Consider the following 17,942-nt stretch of genomic DNA (forward strand, 5'->3'; position numbering starts at 1 on the left):
GAATCCTAAAAAAAGAGGGGCATCCAAGAGTAATGCGTTGAAGTCTTGTTCTGAATAGCTGAAGGTGTCAGAGGTAGGAACAGCCATAAACTCCACGAGATCAGCAAAGGCTAATGAGAAGTGGAGACTATGAGCGTTATACAAAATGGTATAAGCCACAATAATCGATAGTATAGCGCTTTAAAAGTTCATGGAACCTTTTCTTAGATGACTCAATAATTGAAACAAATCCATCATTTATTCACAGTTGCTTGTAGAAATATTTTTTTGGTCCCCTGACACGGACCGTATTTCGCCACATGGGCTGCGTCGGAAGGGATACAAACATACACACACTAGGAATGTGCATTTGTTTGCAAAGAAATAGGAAATATCGTCTTTATTTCCTATTTCGTTACGTTTCGGGGGCCTGATGAACAGATAGGAAAACCCACGAAATTTCATGTGGTTTTATCATCGTTTCTTTGGGGGGGGGGGGGGGGGGGAGAAAGGGCACATAAAAAAAATTTTTGAAGGGTTGGGGTGGGTTTTTTTTTTTTTTTTCCAGGCAGCCAAAAAAATTCGGCCCAAACCGCAGGAAAACTAAATTTCCTGCAGCAGGCTGATAAAGGCAGCCGAACCAAAAGTTTCGGCTGAAGCACATCTCTAACACACACACACATACCATAATAGTCCTTCAGGCATACTTAATGGCAACAGACCCAAATGCCCAAATAGTGCTGAAGTATGAAAGTGAACAAACATCATCTTCTTAAGCTTGGACAGTCATTCCAGTGAAAAAAAAATGACTGAAAATCCACCAATGCACAAGGGGAAAGAAGCTACAGAATTAACAAAATAAGAGAAAAACCTTTTAAAGATTCACACTAGCAAACAAGGAAAGATATGGCAGAAACACAAATACGGTGAGAAGTACAAAAAGTTACTTCAGAAACCCCACCTAGATCAAGATTTGACACAGTAATGGCTAAGGAGAGCTGTACTCAAGTCTAAGAATGAGAGACTGATGATTGCAGCACAGTGGGCTACAGACAAAATGGCTCACAGTCAGCACAGAAAAAAAATGGTAAAACAAAAGCAGATTCTGTAAAACAGAACTGGAAATGGTTATACATGACCTATGCAATAATCCAGGCCTGGCCATACAGACACTACTTATATGATGCTGCCAGTTTGTTACTGATGGCAATGATAGTGTTTTTTCCCTTGTCCTCGAGTAGCCTGGTGTTATAGTGACAATCCTCTGATATGGTGACATGGCTTGTGGCTCCCTTCAGAACCTAGTACTAATATACCCATAAGCCAGCCAATAGGCATAAGCTCAAGGACACACACCTGGGGACTGTCTATGTAAAGTTCTTTGTCTGATTAACTTTAACTCTACTTTTCTGAATCAGCAGCTTTCTCCCTAATTGAACTTTTGCATTACTGACTGCCCCAGTAAGGAGCTGGACAAAAGATGGTAATACAAGAATGTAGTGACCCATAATCAGCAGCAGCTAGAGCTGATGGGGTGAATTCCAGAGTCAGAACAAACTGGTGACAACACTCTGCTAATAAAGATGCATAAGAGTGAATTGTTTATGGCTAAGAAAGAGAGAGACAGCTTTGGGCTGACATGAACAAATGAAGAGAGCTCATAACTGAAACAGACAAATAATTTCAGAGACAGTCCGAGCTCTGTAGCCTATTGCTAATAAACTGCAGCGATGAGGCATGGTTGTGATCAGTGTCTTAAGTTAGTTTTATCAGGATTCTCACAGCTCACAGACAGATGCAGTATTTAATTGACTGTCTGCAGAGCTAAACTAGTTGATATTACTGCAAAATTCCTTTTCTTTTTCCCTGCTTGTTGTAATGCAGTTATATTAAAATCCTTCACGTTCAACCTTCTGAATTTTTAATACTAAACTCTTTAGTTTAATAGCACTGTGTTTGTAGGTGATTAGTATCCCAAGTGAGAGAGACGCTGGGTGATCTATGTTTTGGATGTGCAATCTGTGAGTATTTTTCTGAGAACTGTGAGACCTCAAGTCTGTGGAGGCATGATACTCCCACAAAACAGCTTGTTAGCAAGTGGTTGCCAAAAGAGAGGCATGTGTACAGGTGCAACAAATGCCTGTGCTGTGCTTCCTAAAACTCTCAAGTGGCTAAGGATTTAACCCTTGCTGTGTGTTATAGGGTACCAACTCCAAGATCCACTAATGTGAGTAATTCTACCAATGCCAACAAACCAACCCACATCCAAGAATATTTTTTGTTTTTGTATATATATTTCTTTTCCCTTCTTCTTGTCTTAAATCTCCAAACATTTATTCCATACTCTTTCTTCAAGACAAAAATTCTTTTCTTCAACCAACTTCTTCACACAAATATTTTTTTTAAAGAGGAAAGCGGTTGTTTCATAAAAATTTAAAGTTACCATCCAGGTCAGCTTTATTGCTGTTTTTTTAATCACAAACCACCATCCCCCAATAATATTTTTTTATTTATTAAAAAATATTTTTAATCTTTTTTTTTTTTAAACTTAATTAAATCTAGTCAAAAATGAATTTTTGTCAAACAGATGGAACAGTCCACCTCAAAAAAGGAACTCTTCATTCTTCATTAAACTGAGATCTCAATTGTTCACCTCATGTACACTGTCCTACACCTCACGGTCATACTTAGCTTTACTCAATCCACACTGAAAGATCCTCTGTTCACGGCAGCGTGGTAGCCCGACCTGGCCAAGTTTCGAAGAAGTTCTTCATCAGGGGAAAACCGCTTGCCCACCGCTCGACTCAGCTCAAGAAATGCAAGATTGTAATCCTGTCCGTTCCTATAATCACACAATTTCAAACTGCCCGCTCCGTGTTGCAATCACTTTTTTTTTTTAAAAAGTGATTGCAACCCACATCCATATTCTTGGATGTGGGTTGGTGTGTTATGGGGTAGCATAAAGGTATCACGTGACAGGAGGTATTAGCATCATGTTAGCACTGGTACTGATAGGATGTCTAGAGCCAAAGAAAAGGGCATTTAGCATTATTGCAAGGGCAATTATTTACCAAATGCCCAAGTGCTACAGAAGGTGGAATTTATTAATATTTATAAATGTTACTTTGCATGTTTAATTATTTTCTTAAGCTGCCTCATCAATAGCAGTATTCAGTGCCTTATGTGTCAGTCTGGCTACTGCTAACCTCTGTTTCCTAATGAGTAAATAATTAGTTATATAGAAATTTCACAGGCCAGCACAGACTTCACTCAGTAGACAGAGGGCAAGACTGAGAAAGGAGTCATGCAAGTGTAAGAATATTATAAAGCAAATATTACACAGAAAAACCATATTGTATTTATCATACACTAAGATGTACTTTCACCTGCCAAAAAAGTGGTGAGAGTTCAGGTGAAGAAAGTTATACACCGAGAGTGTATAATCAAATCTCCAAGAAATTTCTGCAGCGAATTTGCCTTTGAAAATGCAGTAGACGGGCAGTTTCAAAATTGCCCTCTAAGTTCACAGCAACTGGGAAACATATATTAGGATACAAGCAGAAAATAAAAAACCAGCATCTCCTGATATTATTTACCCCTGGAAATGTAATTTATTCAACAACAGATGCTGATCTTCATATCTGAATGTTCATTTTTCAAAATTCAGATCAGAAAAAATATCATTTTCCCATTATTTCAGAGTTTTTTCATAGTACTTATGAGTACAAACAGATGTTTATATTGCTCAGTGGTAGCACCTGCAACTTTCCTGTGTCCGAGTTTAAAGACAGCAAGTCACAGCTCAATCACAACCAAAATCTTTGGCAGGATTACTGTTAGTGATAAACCTTCTGCTGCATCCATTAAAGCTGATCAATAAAAGCCAACCACTTATTCCTTTAAAAACAAATTCCTAGCAAATGCGACTGATGAGAACAGACTAGGTAGATCTTCTCCCCCCCATCGCAGGTATCACACTTCATGTCCGAACGAACTCTGGATCCTTGGATCGCTTCTTGGCTTTTGGTGCTAGTCTGAGCGTGTGAAATCGATAGTCCTCCAGCTGGGCCTGCATCGACTGCTGGAACCAGCGGTGCAAGTATCCATTGTAAAAATCTGCAGCAGAAAGTTTCTTCTTTAGTATCAGTGTTCGGATACCCACCCAACCATCCTAGAAATGTAAAGAAAGAAATCTGTAAGCACAGAATACATGGCATCTGTAAATACTTGGAGGACTACTTACACCCCTACTAATGCTCTAATTTTTGAAAGACTACAAAGCACAGAGATATATGAGGAGTGACATCAGCAAGCCTATTGCTCTCTGCTTCCATCTGCTGGTTGGCATGTATAAACCACTGGTCTGACTGGATGAAGAGGAATTTTCTTTTGTGCAATTTATTTTATAAGCAGAGTTCAAATTTATGTGCTACAAGCCAGCATAATTTCAAATATCATCGGGATTTCTTGTTCATGCTATGTTCTGTGTGCATGCTCATGCACACAGCTGAGAAGGAACAGTGCCCCCAACATCAATAAAATCACTTGAAAATAATCAGCTTCCTCAGTGCCCAGAGAAGGAAGTTACTTGCAGATGTGACAATGCTGCAGTTGGCCTGAATGTATGAAAACAAAATTTCCACCACCATCAGCTACTTCATACTGTTCCCATTCTGACAGTGTGATACTCAGCTTAAGAGGTGCAGCAACAGCCCCCTCACCCACCACAAAATTCCTAGTCAGCTGCTACGTCAAACAAAATCTTTCCTTTCTGAGCCATTTTTTTTCCCTCAGGTGACAAGTATATAAAGTTCTTGGCAGCTTCTACTCTGTCATCCCCAACATTCCATATCTAAGAAAACTGAAAAACTGCTGCATGGATTGTCAAAAAATCCGTGGCTTCATACCATCTTGATACATCCAAGATATGGATAAAGCATAAAGAGCCAAAGATGGATTTCAGGAGAGGAGAAATAAAGGAACTGCAATTCCAGTTACCCATAATTCTTGCAGATTAAAAAAAACCATGACATGCAACTTATCTATATGTATAGGGATCAACAAGCAGCCGTTACTAATTTAAATGACTCTCTGGAAACTGTTTTGGAATAGTTGACTCAACACAAACAAACTGAATCCAGAAAAGTCCACTATGTTTAAGATGTCATGAACTAATAACAGCCTTACTGCACTCTCCCAGATCTCTTAAATCAGATTACAGATGATGGCTTCAGTAACTTCTCCAAGGACAAGCAGGATGGTAATCCTCACACTTGGGTGACATCATCAAATGGAGCCCCAACACGGAAAACTTATGTCAAAGTTTCTATACTTTGAGACTTGGCACATTGAGCATGCCCAGCATGCCCTGTACCACGTGCCCATGCAGAACCTCCAGGATTGCATTCGAGTCACCTCATTCCTCCAGGACTTATTGACTGGTGGTGGGTACTTTCCAATCTGGAGCGAGGGATCTCTTTTTGAAGTCCTCCTACCTAAAGTGTACTAACCACAGATGTGTCTATCCTGTGCTGGGGAGCTCATGAGGAGGGGCTCAGCACTCAGGGTTCTCTGGTCTGCTCAGGAAAAAGAAAATTCCTTACCTGCTAATTTTCTTTCCTGTAGTATCAAGGATCAGTCCAGACGGTGGGTTATGTCCCCTGTCCAGCAGATGGAGTCAGACAAGAACTTCTGAGGGCGCTGCCAAATAAGACAGCCTACCAAGTGTCCCTCTTCAGTAAATTAAGACTATCAAAGCCATAACTAAAGTGGAAAGTGTGAGGAATCAAGTGAAAAGCATGTGTCAATAACTGAACTAGAAACTGAACCGATGGCAACTTGCCAAGAGAACTACAATAGAAAACTGCAGACACAGAACAGACCTAAGACAGGACATAGAGCAGGAAAACCCCAATGTAAACTGCAACGGAGCAGAGGGAGGGCGTCTGGACTGATCCTTGGTACTACAGGAACGAAAATTAGCAGGTAAGGAATAATTTTCTTTTCCCTGTATGTACTAGGATCAGTCCAGATGGTGGGATGTACCAAAGCTTCCCTACTGAGGGTGGGCCTTAGATAGCCCTGCTCGAATGATCTTGTGACCAAAAGACCCAAAGGTAGGAGACTGTAAATCCAGGCGATAGTGACGTGCAAAGGTATGCAAAGACTTCCAGGTGGCCGCTCTACATATCTCCTGAGTGGAAACGGAGTGGCTCTCCGACCAGGAGGTTGCTTGAGAGCGAAGAGAATGAGCTTTGACGCCCACCGGAGGTCTTTTTCCTACGCCAATGTAAGCCGCCGTAATCGCCGCCTTCAACCAGCGGGCAATCGTTGCCTTAGAAGCCTTGGACCCCTTTCTTGGGTCCCAACCAGAGTACAAACAGGTGGTCCGAAAGACGAAAGTTATTGGTAATCTCCAGGTACTTCATCAGGCAATGCTTGGCATCTAGCTTGCGTAACTCCGTAGGTTCGCTCGCGGAAAAAGAAGGAAGCGCTACCGTCTGATTCAGATGGAACGTAGAGACCACCTTGGGCAGGAACAAGGGTACCATGCGCAAGGTAACCCCCGAGTCCATGAATCGCAGATAAGGTTCCCTGCAGGAAAGTGCCTGGAGCTCGGAGACACGCCAGGCTGAACAAATGGCCACCAGAAACACATTCTTGAGCGTCAGATCCTTGAGCGAAGCGGTATGTAACGGCTCGAAGGGTGGTCCGCCCAGGATCCGAAGAACCAAGTTGAGTCTCCAAGGTTGACAAGGAGTTTGAAGTGGTGGTTTCAAATGTTTTACTCCCTTGAGGAATCGGACAACGTCCGGGTGGGGAAAAAAGTGGAATTTTCTCCTTTCGGCGAAGCAGAGCCCCTACAGCCGCTACCTGTAACCGTAGAGAGTTATAGGCTAAACCCTTCTCTAAGCCCGCTTGTAGAAAAGAGAGGACCCTAGATACAGAAGCGTGTCCGGGCAGTGTCTCATGCGTCGAGCACCATGACTCGAAGACCTTCCAGACCCGAACATAGGCATCCGAGGTAGAGGGCTTACGCGCCTGGACGAGGGTCGAGATCACCGCCTCCGGATAACCACGGCGCCTCAGTTTGCACCTCTCAAAAGCCAAGCCGCAAGACAGAAGCGATTTACCTGGTCGAAAAATATTGGGCCCTGTTGGAGCAAGTGGGGAAGGTGACTGAGGCGTAGGGGTCCATCCACCGTTAGATTGAGTACATCGGCGAACCAAGGGCGTCGAGGCCACTCCGGCGCCACCAGAATTTCGGCGCCCTGGTGATGCTCGATCCTTCATAGAACCTTTCCCACCAGTGGCCACGGTGGGAATGCGTAGAGTAGAAGCTGGCGAGGCCATGGTAGCACTAGGGCATCTATGCCCTCCGCGCCCCTTTCCCGTCTGCGGCTGAAGAATCGAGGGGCCTTTGTATTGTGAGCTGTCGCCATGAGAGCTAAGTGGGGAGTCCCCCAACGTTGAATCAGGAGGCACATCGTCTCTTCGGAGAGTTCCCACTCTCCCGGGTCTAGGTGTTGACGGCTTAAGAAGTCTGCTTGAATGTTGTCCACTCCTGCGATATGTGATGCCGCCAATCGAGCCAGATTGAGTTCCAACCACTGCATGAGCTTGTCCGTCACCAGCGAGACGTGGCGACTTCTTGTGCCCCCCTGGCGATTTATGTACGCCACCGTGGTCGCGTTGTCAGAGGGGATCCTGACCACTCGATGGCGAACGAGAGGGAGGAAAACCTTCAGTGCTAGATGACCGCTCTGGTCTCCAAGTGGTTGATCGGCCACAGAGCTTGAGATTTCGTCCACTGCCCCTGCAGGGACCTCGTCTGGCATACTGCCCCCCATCCGGAGAGGCATACCCTGGGCCAAATGGGAAGGGTCCAACCACCAAGAAAGCTGGCCTCTGCCGAGCGCAGTAGTGGGAGGATGGCCTGGAAGTCTCACGACACTGGTTTCCAGCGGGATAGCTATGCTCTCTGTAGGGGACGCATGTGCGCGAAAGCCCATGGCACAAGATCGATAGTGGACGCCATGGAGCCTAGGACTTGAAGATAATCCCAGGCTGTTGGTAAGGGGAAGCCAGAGAAACTCAGGATTTGGGCCCGTAACGTCTGGGCCTGGTCCGGCCGCAGGAAGACTTTTGCCTTCCACCGTGTCGAATCGTGCCCCCAAGAAGTCCAACGACTGGGATGGAGTAAGATTGCTCTTGGTATAGTTGACAATCCAACCAAGTGACTGAAGTAGTCGTATCACTCTGTCGACCGCCTGGTAGCCTTGCCTCAAGGATTTTGCTCGAATGAGCCAGTCGTCCAGGTAGGGGTGGACTAAAATTCCCTCCCGACGGAGGGCAGCCGCCTCGACTACCATGACCTTTGTAAAGACACGTGGGGCAGTCGCCAGGCCGAAGGGGAGGGCCTGGAACTGAAAGTGTTGTCCCAATATCTTGAACCATAGATATCGTTGATGGGCCTTGAAGATTGGTATGTGTAGGTATGCCTCTGTGAGGTCCAGGAAAGGCAGGGGACTCTCCTCGGTGGACTGCCGCAATGACCGAGTGCAGGGTCTCCATCCAGAAGCGCGGAACCTCGAGAGCCTTGTTCACAGATTTGAGATCCAGGATCGGGCAGAAAGTGCCCTCCTTCTTGGGTACCACGAAATAGATGGAATAGTGGCCCCTGCCCACTTCTGAGGGGAGCACCGGAGCAATTGCCCCCAGCGCGAGGAGACAGTCTAGCATCTGGCGAACAATGATCTGTTTTTGGGGGGAACCACAGGGGGAGAAGAGAAACCTGTCTCTTGGGACCCGAGCAAAGTCCAATGCATAGCCGTGTTTTAGAATATCTAGGACCCACTGGTCCGATGTGATCCGGACCCACTCCTCATAGAAGAGGGAGATCCGGCCCCCAATTCTGGGAATCGGAACGTGGGTCGGCCTGGCATCATTGAGAAGGCTTGGAGGATGTCCCGTGGGGCATCCCTTCCTCGGCAGGTCTGTGCCCATGAAATGGCCGGGTCCAGGAATGCGAGCGGGACGAGGGTGTTCGTGGCATCTGTTGCCTCGTAGTCTGAAAATGGCGTTGGTTGTGAAAACGACTTCTGGGTGAAGTGAACGATCTTGTGGAACGTGGACGGTCCTCCGGCAGCCCGTGGACCGCATTTTTACAGAGCGACTTAATGATCTGATGCAGATCCTCACCAAAAAGGAACTTGCCTTTGAAGGGAAGGGATCCCAGTCGAGTCTTGGAGGAGGAGTCTGCCGACCAGTTTCGGAGCCAAAGCAGTTGCCGGGCCAACACTGCCGCCACCATTGACCTGGCTAGGACCCTCAGGAGATCATACAGGACATCCGCCCCGTATGCAATGATGGCCTCCAATCGGTCTGCCTGACGTGTCTCCTCAGGGGGCAGGTCCTGAGAAGTAAGGAGTTGTTGCACCCAGCGGAGACCCGCTCGTTGTGCTAGAGAACTGCAGATGGCGGCCCGAACACCTAGCACAGAGACTTCGAAAACCCTCTTGAGGTACACCTCCAGTTTTCTGTCCTGAAGATCCTGCAGCGCTATGCCCCCTGTAACTGGTATGGTGGTGCGTTTGGTGACTGCCGAGACTGCGGAAACAATGGTCGGCACCTTGAGTATCTCCAAGAAATCCTCAGGGAGCGGATATAGCTTCTCCATGGCTTTAGTGACCTTGAGGTTTGCCTCAGGTGAGTCCCATTCCCTGGACAACAACTGGAGGAAGGTGGGATGGGTAGAGAAAGCCTTTGCCGGCAGACGAAGCCCGGCCAATAAGGGGGTCCCCCTTCTTCACCAGGGGTTCAGGCCCCTGGGGATCTGGGAGAGGATCGATATCAAGTTCCTGCAAAATATGAGGAATCAGGTGCTCCAGCTCCTCACGTTGGAAAATGCGGAGGACCCTGGGGCCATCCCCTTCCATCTGAGCCGCAAGGAGGGGATAGTACATGGCCGAGTCTGGCATCTGGTCCCCCACGTCCCCGGGGGGTCCCCACTGGGCCGGCCAGGTAGGACCGGAGCTGCGCCCCCAGCCCCAATGGTTCCCGAGGGGTTCCCCCGGGAAGTGGATTCGCTCTGGAAAGCTTGGTGGGGGAGGGGGGGGGGTGGTGGCCTGGGAGGGAGATCCGGAGGGTGAGACATCCTGGCCAGGTATGCATTATGCATTAGCAATATAAAATCTGAAGTAAACGCCAGTGGTCCTGTAGGGGCCCTAGATGAAGCGTCCTCTGGTAGGGGCCCCGCATCCAGGGGCTGCACAGGGACCAGGGACCAAGAAAGAACTGGCAATGGTGCCTCCTGTTCGTCCTCCGAGGATCCGGATTCCATGGTGTGCTGCAACAAAATGTCCGCCGTTCCCGCGCTCTGAGGGATCCGAGGCTGCCGCTGTCCCTCAACCCGGTCCTGACCGCGCGACGCTGGAGCGGTTGTCCCCTGAAAACTGCCCTCCCCGCCGGGGAGAAAGGCAGTGCAAACACCCTCCCGGGATAGCCGGGACCCGGGCCGCCCACATGCGGTACATGCCGCTGCTCTCGGCATGTCGCCGAGAGGGGGTGGGGAGGAGAGCACGGGAAAATTGAGATCCTCGCTGTGCCGTGAACTGGTGCTCCAGGACCAGAGAGGCCACTGCTATCACCCCATCGACCCGATTCCTAGATGTCCCGCCCGCGAATGTGACCTCCCGGCTGGCAGTGGCCCCGGGGAATGAGCGTCACGGGGCCGCGGGTCGGCTAGCGTGCGAGGGGGAGGTTGGAGCCCTCCAACTTGCACCCCCCCCCGCGGCCCGGCCCAATGGAAAAGAGAGCCCTGAAAAAGTAAAGAAAAACAAACTTATCCCGGCTCTCTGTCAGAGGCAGGAAGAAAAAAAGACAACAACCAGAGAATAGACAGAAAGATCTGCTGGCAAGGGTTCCGTGGAGAGCTAGGCTCTCCTTCTAAAGCTAATGCTAACACCTTTTTTTTTTGTTTTAAACTTGATTCCTCTCAACAATCAGAATAGTAACCAAAGAATGAAGAGACTGAAAGAAAATACACTAAGACCAGTGTACTGGGGGAACCACTGTTCCCCTGCTCCTATCTGCTGGAGTCAGAAAGATACTGAAGAGGGACACTTGGTAGGCTGTCTTATATGGCAGCGCCCTCAGAAGTTCTTGTCTGACTCCATCTGCTGGACGGGGGACATAACCCACAGTCTGGACTGATCCTGGTACATACAGGGAAACTGTTGTCAAATCAACTTCCTGGAGCTTTGGGCGATCAGGTACACACTATGGGCTTTCAGAGATTGGCTATCCAACAAAGTTATCCTGATCCAAACAGAAAATCAGGTAGTGATGTGATATGTCAACAAGCAGGGAGGCACAGGATTGTACCTCCTGTGTCAAGAAGCTGTCCAGATCTGGTCATGGGCCCTGTCCCATGGGATGGTACTCAGCTCATGTAACTGGCTGGAACGGAGAACATGGGAGCAGACTGAGTCATGCCTTCAGATTCCACGAGTGGTCCCTGGACCAGGGGGTTGCAAATCAGATGTTCCACCTTTGGACATAGTTCTATTCACATCCCCTTGCAACAGGAAGGTGCCTTGCTTCTGCTCCCTGTACAGGTTAGACTGCAAACCAGTCTCGGACGTCCTCACCCATCACTGGGGCAAGGGTCTTCTGTACGCGTAGCCTACGATTCTCTTAGTGGCAAAGACTCTCTTGAAGCTTCGCAAGGACAAGAGGACTATAATCCTCATAGCCCCTTATTGGCTGAGACAGGTCTGCTTTCTACTCCTATAGGAGTTATCCATCCAGAGACCAATCAGTCTGGGGACTTCCTCAGATCTCATCACACAGGACTGAGGCAGGTTGCAACATCCCAATCTCCAGGACCTGTCAGTCATAGCCTAGATGTTGAAAGGTTACTTCTGTAACCACACGATCTCTCAGAGGATGCATCTCTGGTCTTGGTGGCTTCTAGAAAGCCTTCCACTAGAAAGTCCTATGGACTGAAATAGAGGAGGTTTTCCATATGGTGTGAACAGAAGGGCCTAGATCTGTACTCCTGCCCCACACCAAAACTGCTTGATTACCTTCTACACCTATCGGAAGTTGACTTAAAAACCAAATCTGTTAGAGTTCATCTCAGTGCAAGTGGTGCATACCACTATAGTGTAGATGGTACGCCCAAACTCTGGACAGCCTATAGTCGTATGATTCATGTGGGGCCTGCTTCAACTGAAGCCTCCCCCCTAAGGCCTCCCACTGTGTCTTGGGACCTCAACATGTTCTTATAGTTCAGCTGATAAACTCTTTTTGAGCCGCTGCACACCTATGACTTGAAGTACAAGAAACTATCAGTCACATGAAACAATCCCAGAGAATTATGTACTTTTGTAAAGAAGATAATTAACCCAAGCTCGACCACCTCTACTCTTCCTCCCATCATCCCGGTGACGAACATTGCAGAGACATTCGCTGCTCACTTTACCAAGAGTACCTCCCTTGACCCTGCTCTGTTGATGGCATTAGAAAGATCATGCCTAACCACTGAAGGTAACGTAACATATCTCGAATGGCTTCCTGCTTGCCGCGGGACAAGCAATGTGACATCATAAAGGCTTCACTAATGGGGTGAGAAAATTCTAAAGCGTAGCTGTCTATTATCACCTCTAACACCCATTAGTCTGAAGTGATCTTGGTCTACTCCTTGTAAAAAAAAACCCAAAAAAAAACGTGTTAGCTACCTCATCTGGGTCTAAAGATCCTTGTCCCCATCACAGTCCTACCTGTGTAACCTGCCAGGTCGTCTCCAGGATCATCCTCCAGCCCATCCTGGGAATCATCCAATGCCTTAGATTCACCCTCTTCATCAAGATGGACAAGGTCCAAATGGTTAAGCAGGTCCCCAGTTCATCTGTCCGAGGACTCCTTAGACGGGCATTGTGGCTGATTATTCAGAGCCCGTTTACCTCCTGCACTTTTCCTAGCCAGATAGGCCTTGTGCAGAAGCAAGACAAAATCTGTGGAAATATCTTCCACATCATCGTCTCCCTTATCTGACAAGGGTCCCTCAGCCTGACCATCCTCCCCCGGACCATCCAACCTGGTCTGGATTGCAGATGAAAGTGGGGGAGGGGGGAACCCTGGGCTCCAGAGTCCACTTGTGTCTTAAGATGAGCCTTCATCCTGCCTGCCAATCTGCAAACACCCCCTGGGGTTTCCCTGACAGGGCCTTGGGATCGAGTGGCCCTTCTGACATCTGCAGCACTTTCGGAGGATCCTTCCCCACCAATTGCACACTCCTGGCATAGTGTCGCCGAATTAAGCTGAATATGATTGGCGCCACAGGCCCTTCAGTTTCCCGCTCTCTGAGGCCAACACCATTATATACTCACACGTGGCTGAGTCTGCCTGCCGCGCTAAAATGTAGGCCTGATTGCGGCACGAATTCGCAGCCCAGCACACTGCCCTAACGGTCCACCAGAGCTAAACACAGTACTCTCTCTGGCCATTGGCAGTCGTGAGCACTCTGCCTCTTCCTCTCCCCCCATCCCCGTAGGCCAGCTGTGCTCCCACATAGCCCAATGGCCAGCTACTAACTCATCACTTACCTTTTTTTTTTTTTTTTTTTTTTTTTTTTTTAAAGACAGTGGCTAACAAAAAATAAACCCCAGGCAGAATAAATAGAATACTTCCCTGCTATTGGAGAAAACCTCAGGTAAGAAGCCTTTAAGAGGAAAGAGAGAATCTTGGCTTTCAAATCCCAGGATGCTACAGGCTAAAGCTGCTCAGGGATTGCCAACCCCTGCTTGCTGGGCTCAAACAGAGATGGTCCACGAAGCTATCTAAACACTTCAGGAAGCATCTCCTGAAAGCTTCTTTTCTTCCAAATCCAATCTAAAACTTTCTCGCTCTTTTTTTCTAACTCAAGACTGCAGATTTGCACCTCTACCATCTGCTGGAGACAGAGAAAGCCTGAGGGATTGAAGGTGGCACTCTGTTATGTAGCAGTGCCTGAAAAAAGTTTTTAATTCTCTGCCTCCAAAACTCACTTGTCTGGACTGATCTGGGATACGAACAGGAATGCTCTCCTGTCCTCATGGAGAGTTTCTTCTCGATTGTCATGGTTAGGATATAGGAAAATTAGTTTCTTACCTGATAATTTTCGTTCCTGTAGTACCAAGGATCAGTCCAGGACACCTAGGTTGTGACTCCGCACCAGTAGGTGGAGACAGAGCAAAACTTGTGGGCGGATCCATATATAAGCCCCTGTGCCAGTCACAGCCCCTCAGTCATACGTAATGTCAAAGTAGCCATGCAACCAAGTAACAAAACTGGCTAGAAAATTCACTTCTAACTTTAAACTAACACCAAACTCCTACTTGAACCGGACTCCCCAACCGGGAGAGCTAAACAAGCTAACAGCAAAACTAAGAAAATATTATGAGCGGACTCTCCGTTACTGAAGCGAAGCCCTGCGGGCGGGATCCTGGACTGATCCTTGGTACTACAGGAACGAAAATTATCAGGTAAGAAACTAATTTTCCTTTCCCTGTACGTACCAGGATCAGTCCAGGACACCTGGGATGTACCAGAGCAAAACTTACAGAGGGTGGGAAGCAGAGAGGCCCGCTCGGAGTACCCTCTCTCCAAATCCCCCGGAATCGGTAGCCCGGACATCCAACCGGTAATGCCTGATAAACGTATGCATCGACTTCCAGGTAGCCACCCTGCAAATCTCCTGAGGCGATACCTGAGAAGCTTCCGCCCAGGACGCGGCCTGGGAACGAGTCGAATGAGCCCGAAGACCCAACGGAAGCGGCTTACCCTTTACCAAGTAAGCGGAGCCAATGGCCTCTTTAAGCCAACGCGCAATCGTTGTGCGGGACGCAGCGGCCCCTTTCTTTGGCCCTGAAAACAAAACGAACAGATGGTCGGTTACCCGGAACGGATTAGTAACCTCCAAATAATGAAGAAGAGACCTTCGCACGTCCAGCTTTCGCAGTTCTCTGAACTGGGGATCAGTGGACTCCTCAACCCTGAAGGCCGGTAACTCCACTGACTGATTGACGTGAAAAGACGACACCACTTTAGGAAGGAAGGAAGGAACCGTCTGCAAGGATACTCCGGAATCGGAAATCCGCAAGAACGGTTCTCTACAGGACAGCGCCTGCAATTCCGAGACACGCCGAGCCGAGGCAATTGCCACCAAAAACACCGTCTTTAAAGTAAGGTCCTTAATAGTGGTACGCTTCAATGGCTCAAAAGGAGCCGAGCCTAGAGCGGAAAGAACCCAGTTAAGGTTCCAAGACTGACAGGGGGGACGCAATGGAGGACGGAGGTGTTTAGCCCCCTCGAAGAAAACGGGAAATATCTGGATGAAGAGCCAGGGAGGTTCCCCGGACCTTACCCCGCAAACAACCAAGAGCCGCCACCTGGACCCGTAGCGAACTGCACGCCAAGCCTTTGGTCAGACCGGCTTGAAGAAACGTTAGAATATCTGAGACCGAAGCGGAAATGGGATCCACCCCTCGCTGCACGCACCAATCCTCAAAAACCGTCCAGACCCGGACATAAGCCAGAGACGTAGACTGTTTCCTGGACCTCAGCAAAGTAGCTATCACCGCGTCTGAGTAACCTTTTTTCTTCAGGAGATTCCTTTCAAAAGCCATGCCGCGAGACAGAAGTGATCCGCATCCTCCAAAACAGACGGGGCCCTGACGTAGTAGCCCCGCGAACCCCTGGAGACGAATGGGTAACGACACTGACAACTGGATGAGATCTGCGAACCACGGACGACGCGGCCATTCCGGTGCCACCATGATCACATGGAACGGGTGCAACTCTATGCGCCGAAGAATCTTGCCTATCATCGGCCACGGGGGAAACACATAAAGAAGTACATCCGTCGGCCACGGAAGTACCAGCGCGTCGACGCCTTCTGCTCCCCGTTCTCGACGCCGACTGAAGAATCGTGGAGCCTTCGCGTTGTGCCATATGGCCATCAGATCCATGTGAGGAACTCCCCATGTCCTGCAGATGAGCCGAAAAGCTTCGTCCGCCAACTCCCACTCTCCGGGATCGAGGTGATGACGACTTAGAAAATCCGCCTGTACATTGTCGACCCCGGCAATGTGAGAGGCTGCTATGTTGCTGAGATTTTGTTCTGACCAGGTCATCAAGAGCTGTGCCTCCGCAGCCACCTGTGGACTCCGCGTCCCTCCTTGTCGATTGATGTAGGCTACGGTGGTTGCGTTGTCCGATAGTACTCGGACCGCCTTTCCGCTTAGTAACGGTGAAAAGGCTTGAAGAGCTAGACGGACTGCTCTGGTCTCTAGCCGGTTGATAGACCACTGGGTTTGAGACGCTGTCCATAGCCCCTGGACCGACCTTCCTAGGCAAACTGCTCCCCAGCCGGAGAGACTGGCATCCGTGGTCACTACCGTCCATTTGGGTACCAGCAGGGACACTCCACAAGATAGATGCTTGGAGTCGAGCCACCAGTGGAGGCTGGATCTCGTTTGGCCCTCGAGTGGAAGAGGCAGGAAAAACTCCTCCGAGACCGGCCGCCATCGGGATAGTAAGGACGACTGCAACGGCCGCAGATGAGCGAACGCCCAGGGAACCAAGGCTAGAGTTGAAGCCATCGAACCCAGGACCGTCAGATAATCGCAAACTCGAGGACTGTGAAGAGAGAGCAATCGCCGCACCTGAGACTGTAGCTTGTCCCTGCGTTCCTGGGACAGGATCACTTTGCCGTGCCTTGTGTCGAATAGAGCTCCGAGGTATTCTAGGGTCTGAGTCGGTACCAGTTGACTCTTGCTGAAATTGACCACCCAGCCTAGAGAATGTAACACCTGGAGGACTCTGGCCACTGCTTGCTGACACAGAGGCTTGGATTTTGCGCGAATCAACCAATCGTCCAGGTAAGGATGAACCAGGAGACCTTCTCGGCGTAGGTGCGCCGCTACTACCACCATCACTTTTGTGAATGTGCGAGGAGCGGTCGCGAGACCAAACGGTAGCGCCCGGAACTGAAAATGTCGCCCCAGAATGCAGAACCGTAGGAATTTCTGGAACTCCGGCCGAATTCCCACGTGCAGGTACGCCTCCGTGAGGTCCAGAGAAGCCAAGAATTCGCCCGGCCTTACCGAAGCAATAACCGAATGAATCGTCTCCATCTTGAAGTGAGGAACGCGTAGGCATCTGTTTACGCCTTTGAGGTCCAAGATCGGCCTTGACGTGCCATCTTTCTTTGGGACTATGAAGTAAATGGAGTAACGGCCTTCGCCACGCTGATGGATCGGGACCGGAACGATAGCTCCCAAGCTTTCCAAGCGCCGGATGGTGTCTAGCACTGCCGCCTTCTTGTCCGGAGCTTTGCAAGGAGAGACTAGGAACTTGTCCGCTGGAATTCGAACAAAATCTAATGCGTAACCGTGTCTTATCACGTCGAGGTCCCACTGGTCTGACGTAACCCTGGCCCAATCCTCGAAAAACAACGTTAACCGCGTCCCGACATTTGGGATCTCGTGCAGAGACTGAGGCGAGGATTGGGCCGACCGCATTTCATTGCGGCCCCTTGTGACCTCCCGCGGCCGAGGTTCCTCCCTGTTTGCCGAACCGCTTTCCTCGAAAGGATTGCTGCCACTGAGGGGTCCGAGAGGAAGAAGACCTGTACGAGGGACCCGAGGAATGTGGTGGACGTGATTTTCTGGAACCACGGAACCGTGACCTGGAGGAGAAGGAGGACCGCGCTCTGTACTTATCCTCGGGCAATTTAAACGCCCTGTTCTCTCCTAGGGAGACCATTATGTCATCCAACTCTTTGCCAAACAGCAGCTTGCCTTTGAACGGCAGTGCCCCGAGGTGAGCTTTAGAAGAGCCATCCGCTGCCCAGTTCCGTAACCACAAAAGGCGACGTGCCGAAACCGACGCCACCATGGATCTGGCAGAGGTTCGCA

General features: G+C 49.0%; 1 protein-coding gene across 1 annotated transcript in view; it reads right to left on the reverse strand.

Moving 5' to 3' along the window:
- Nucleotides 1-3,567: 3,567 nt before the first annotated feature.
- The window catches only part of MTFMT (mitochondrial methionyl-tRNA formyltransferase), a 49,988-nt gene continuing 35,613 nt past the window's right edge, over nucleotides 3,568-17,942 (reverse strand). The window contains exon 10 of the mRNA XM_029596835.1: nucleotides 3,568-4,150. Within this exon, the coding sequence (XP_029452695.1) occupies nucleotides 3,959-4,150 (192 nt within the window). The 3' untranslated portion in view covers nucleotides 3,568-3,958. The remainder of the gene's footprint in view (nucleotides 4,151-17,942) is intronic.

Source organism: Rhinatrema bivittatum, chromosome 3, assembly GCF_901001135.1.
Source record: "Rhinatrema bivittatum chromosome 3, aRhiBiv1.1, whole genome shotgun sequence".
In the NCBI taxonomy this organism is placed as follows: domain Eukaryota; kingdom Metazoa; phylum Chordata; class Amphibia; order Gymnophiona; family Rhinatrematidae; genus Rhinatrema; species Rhinatrema bivittatum.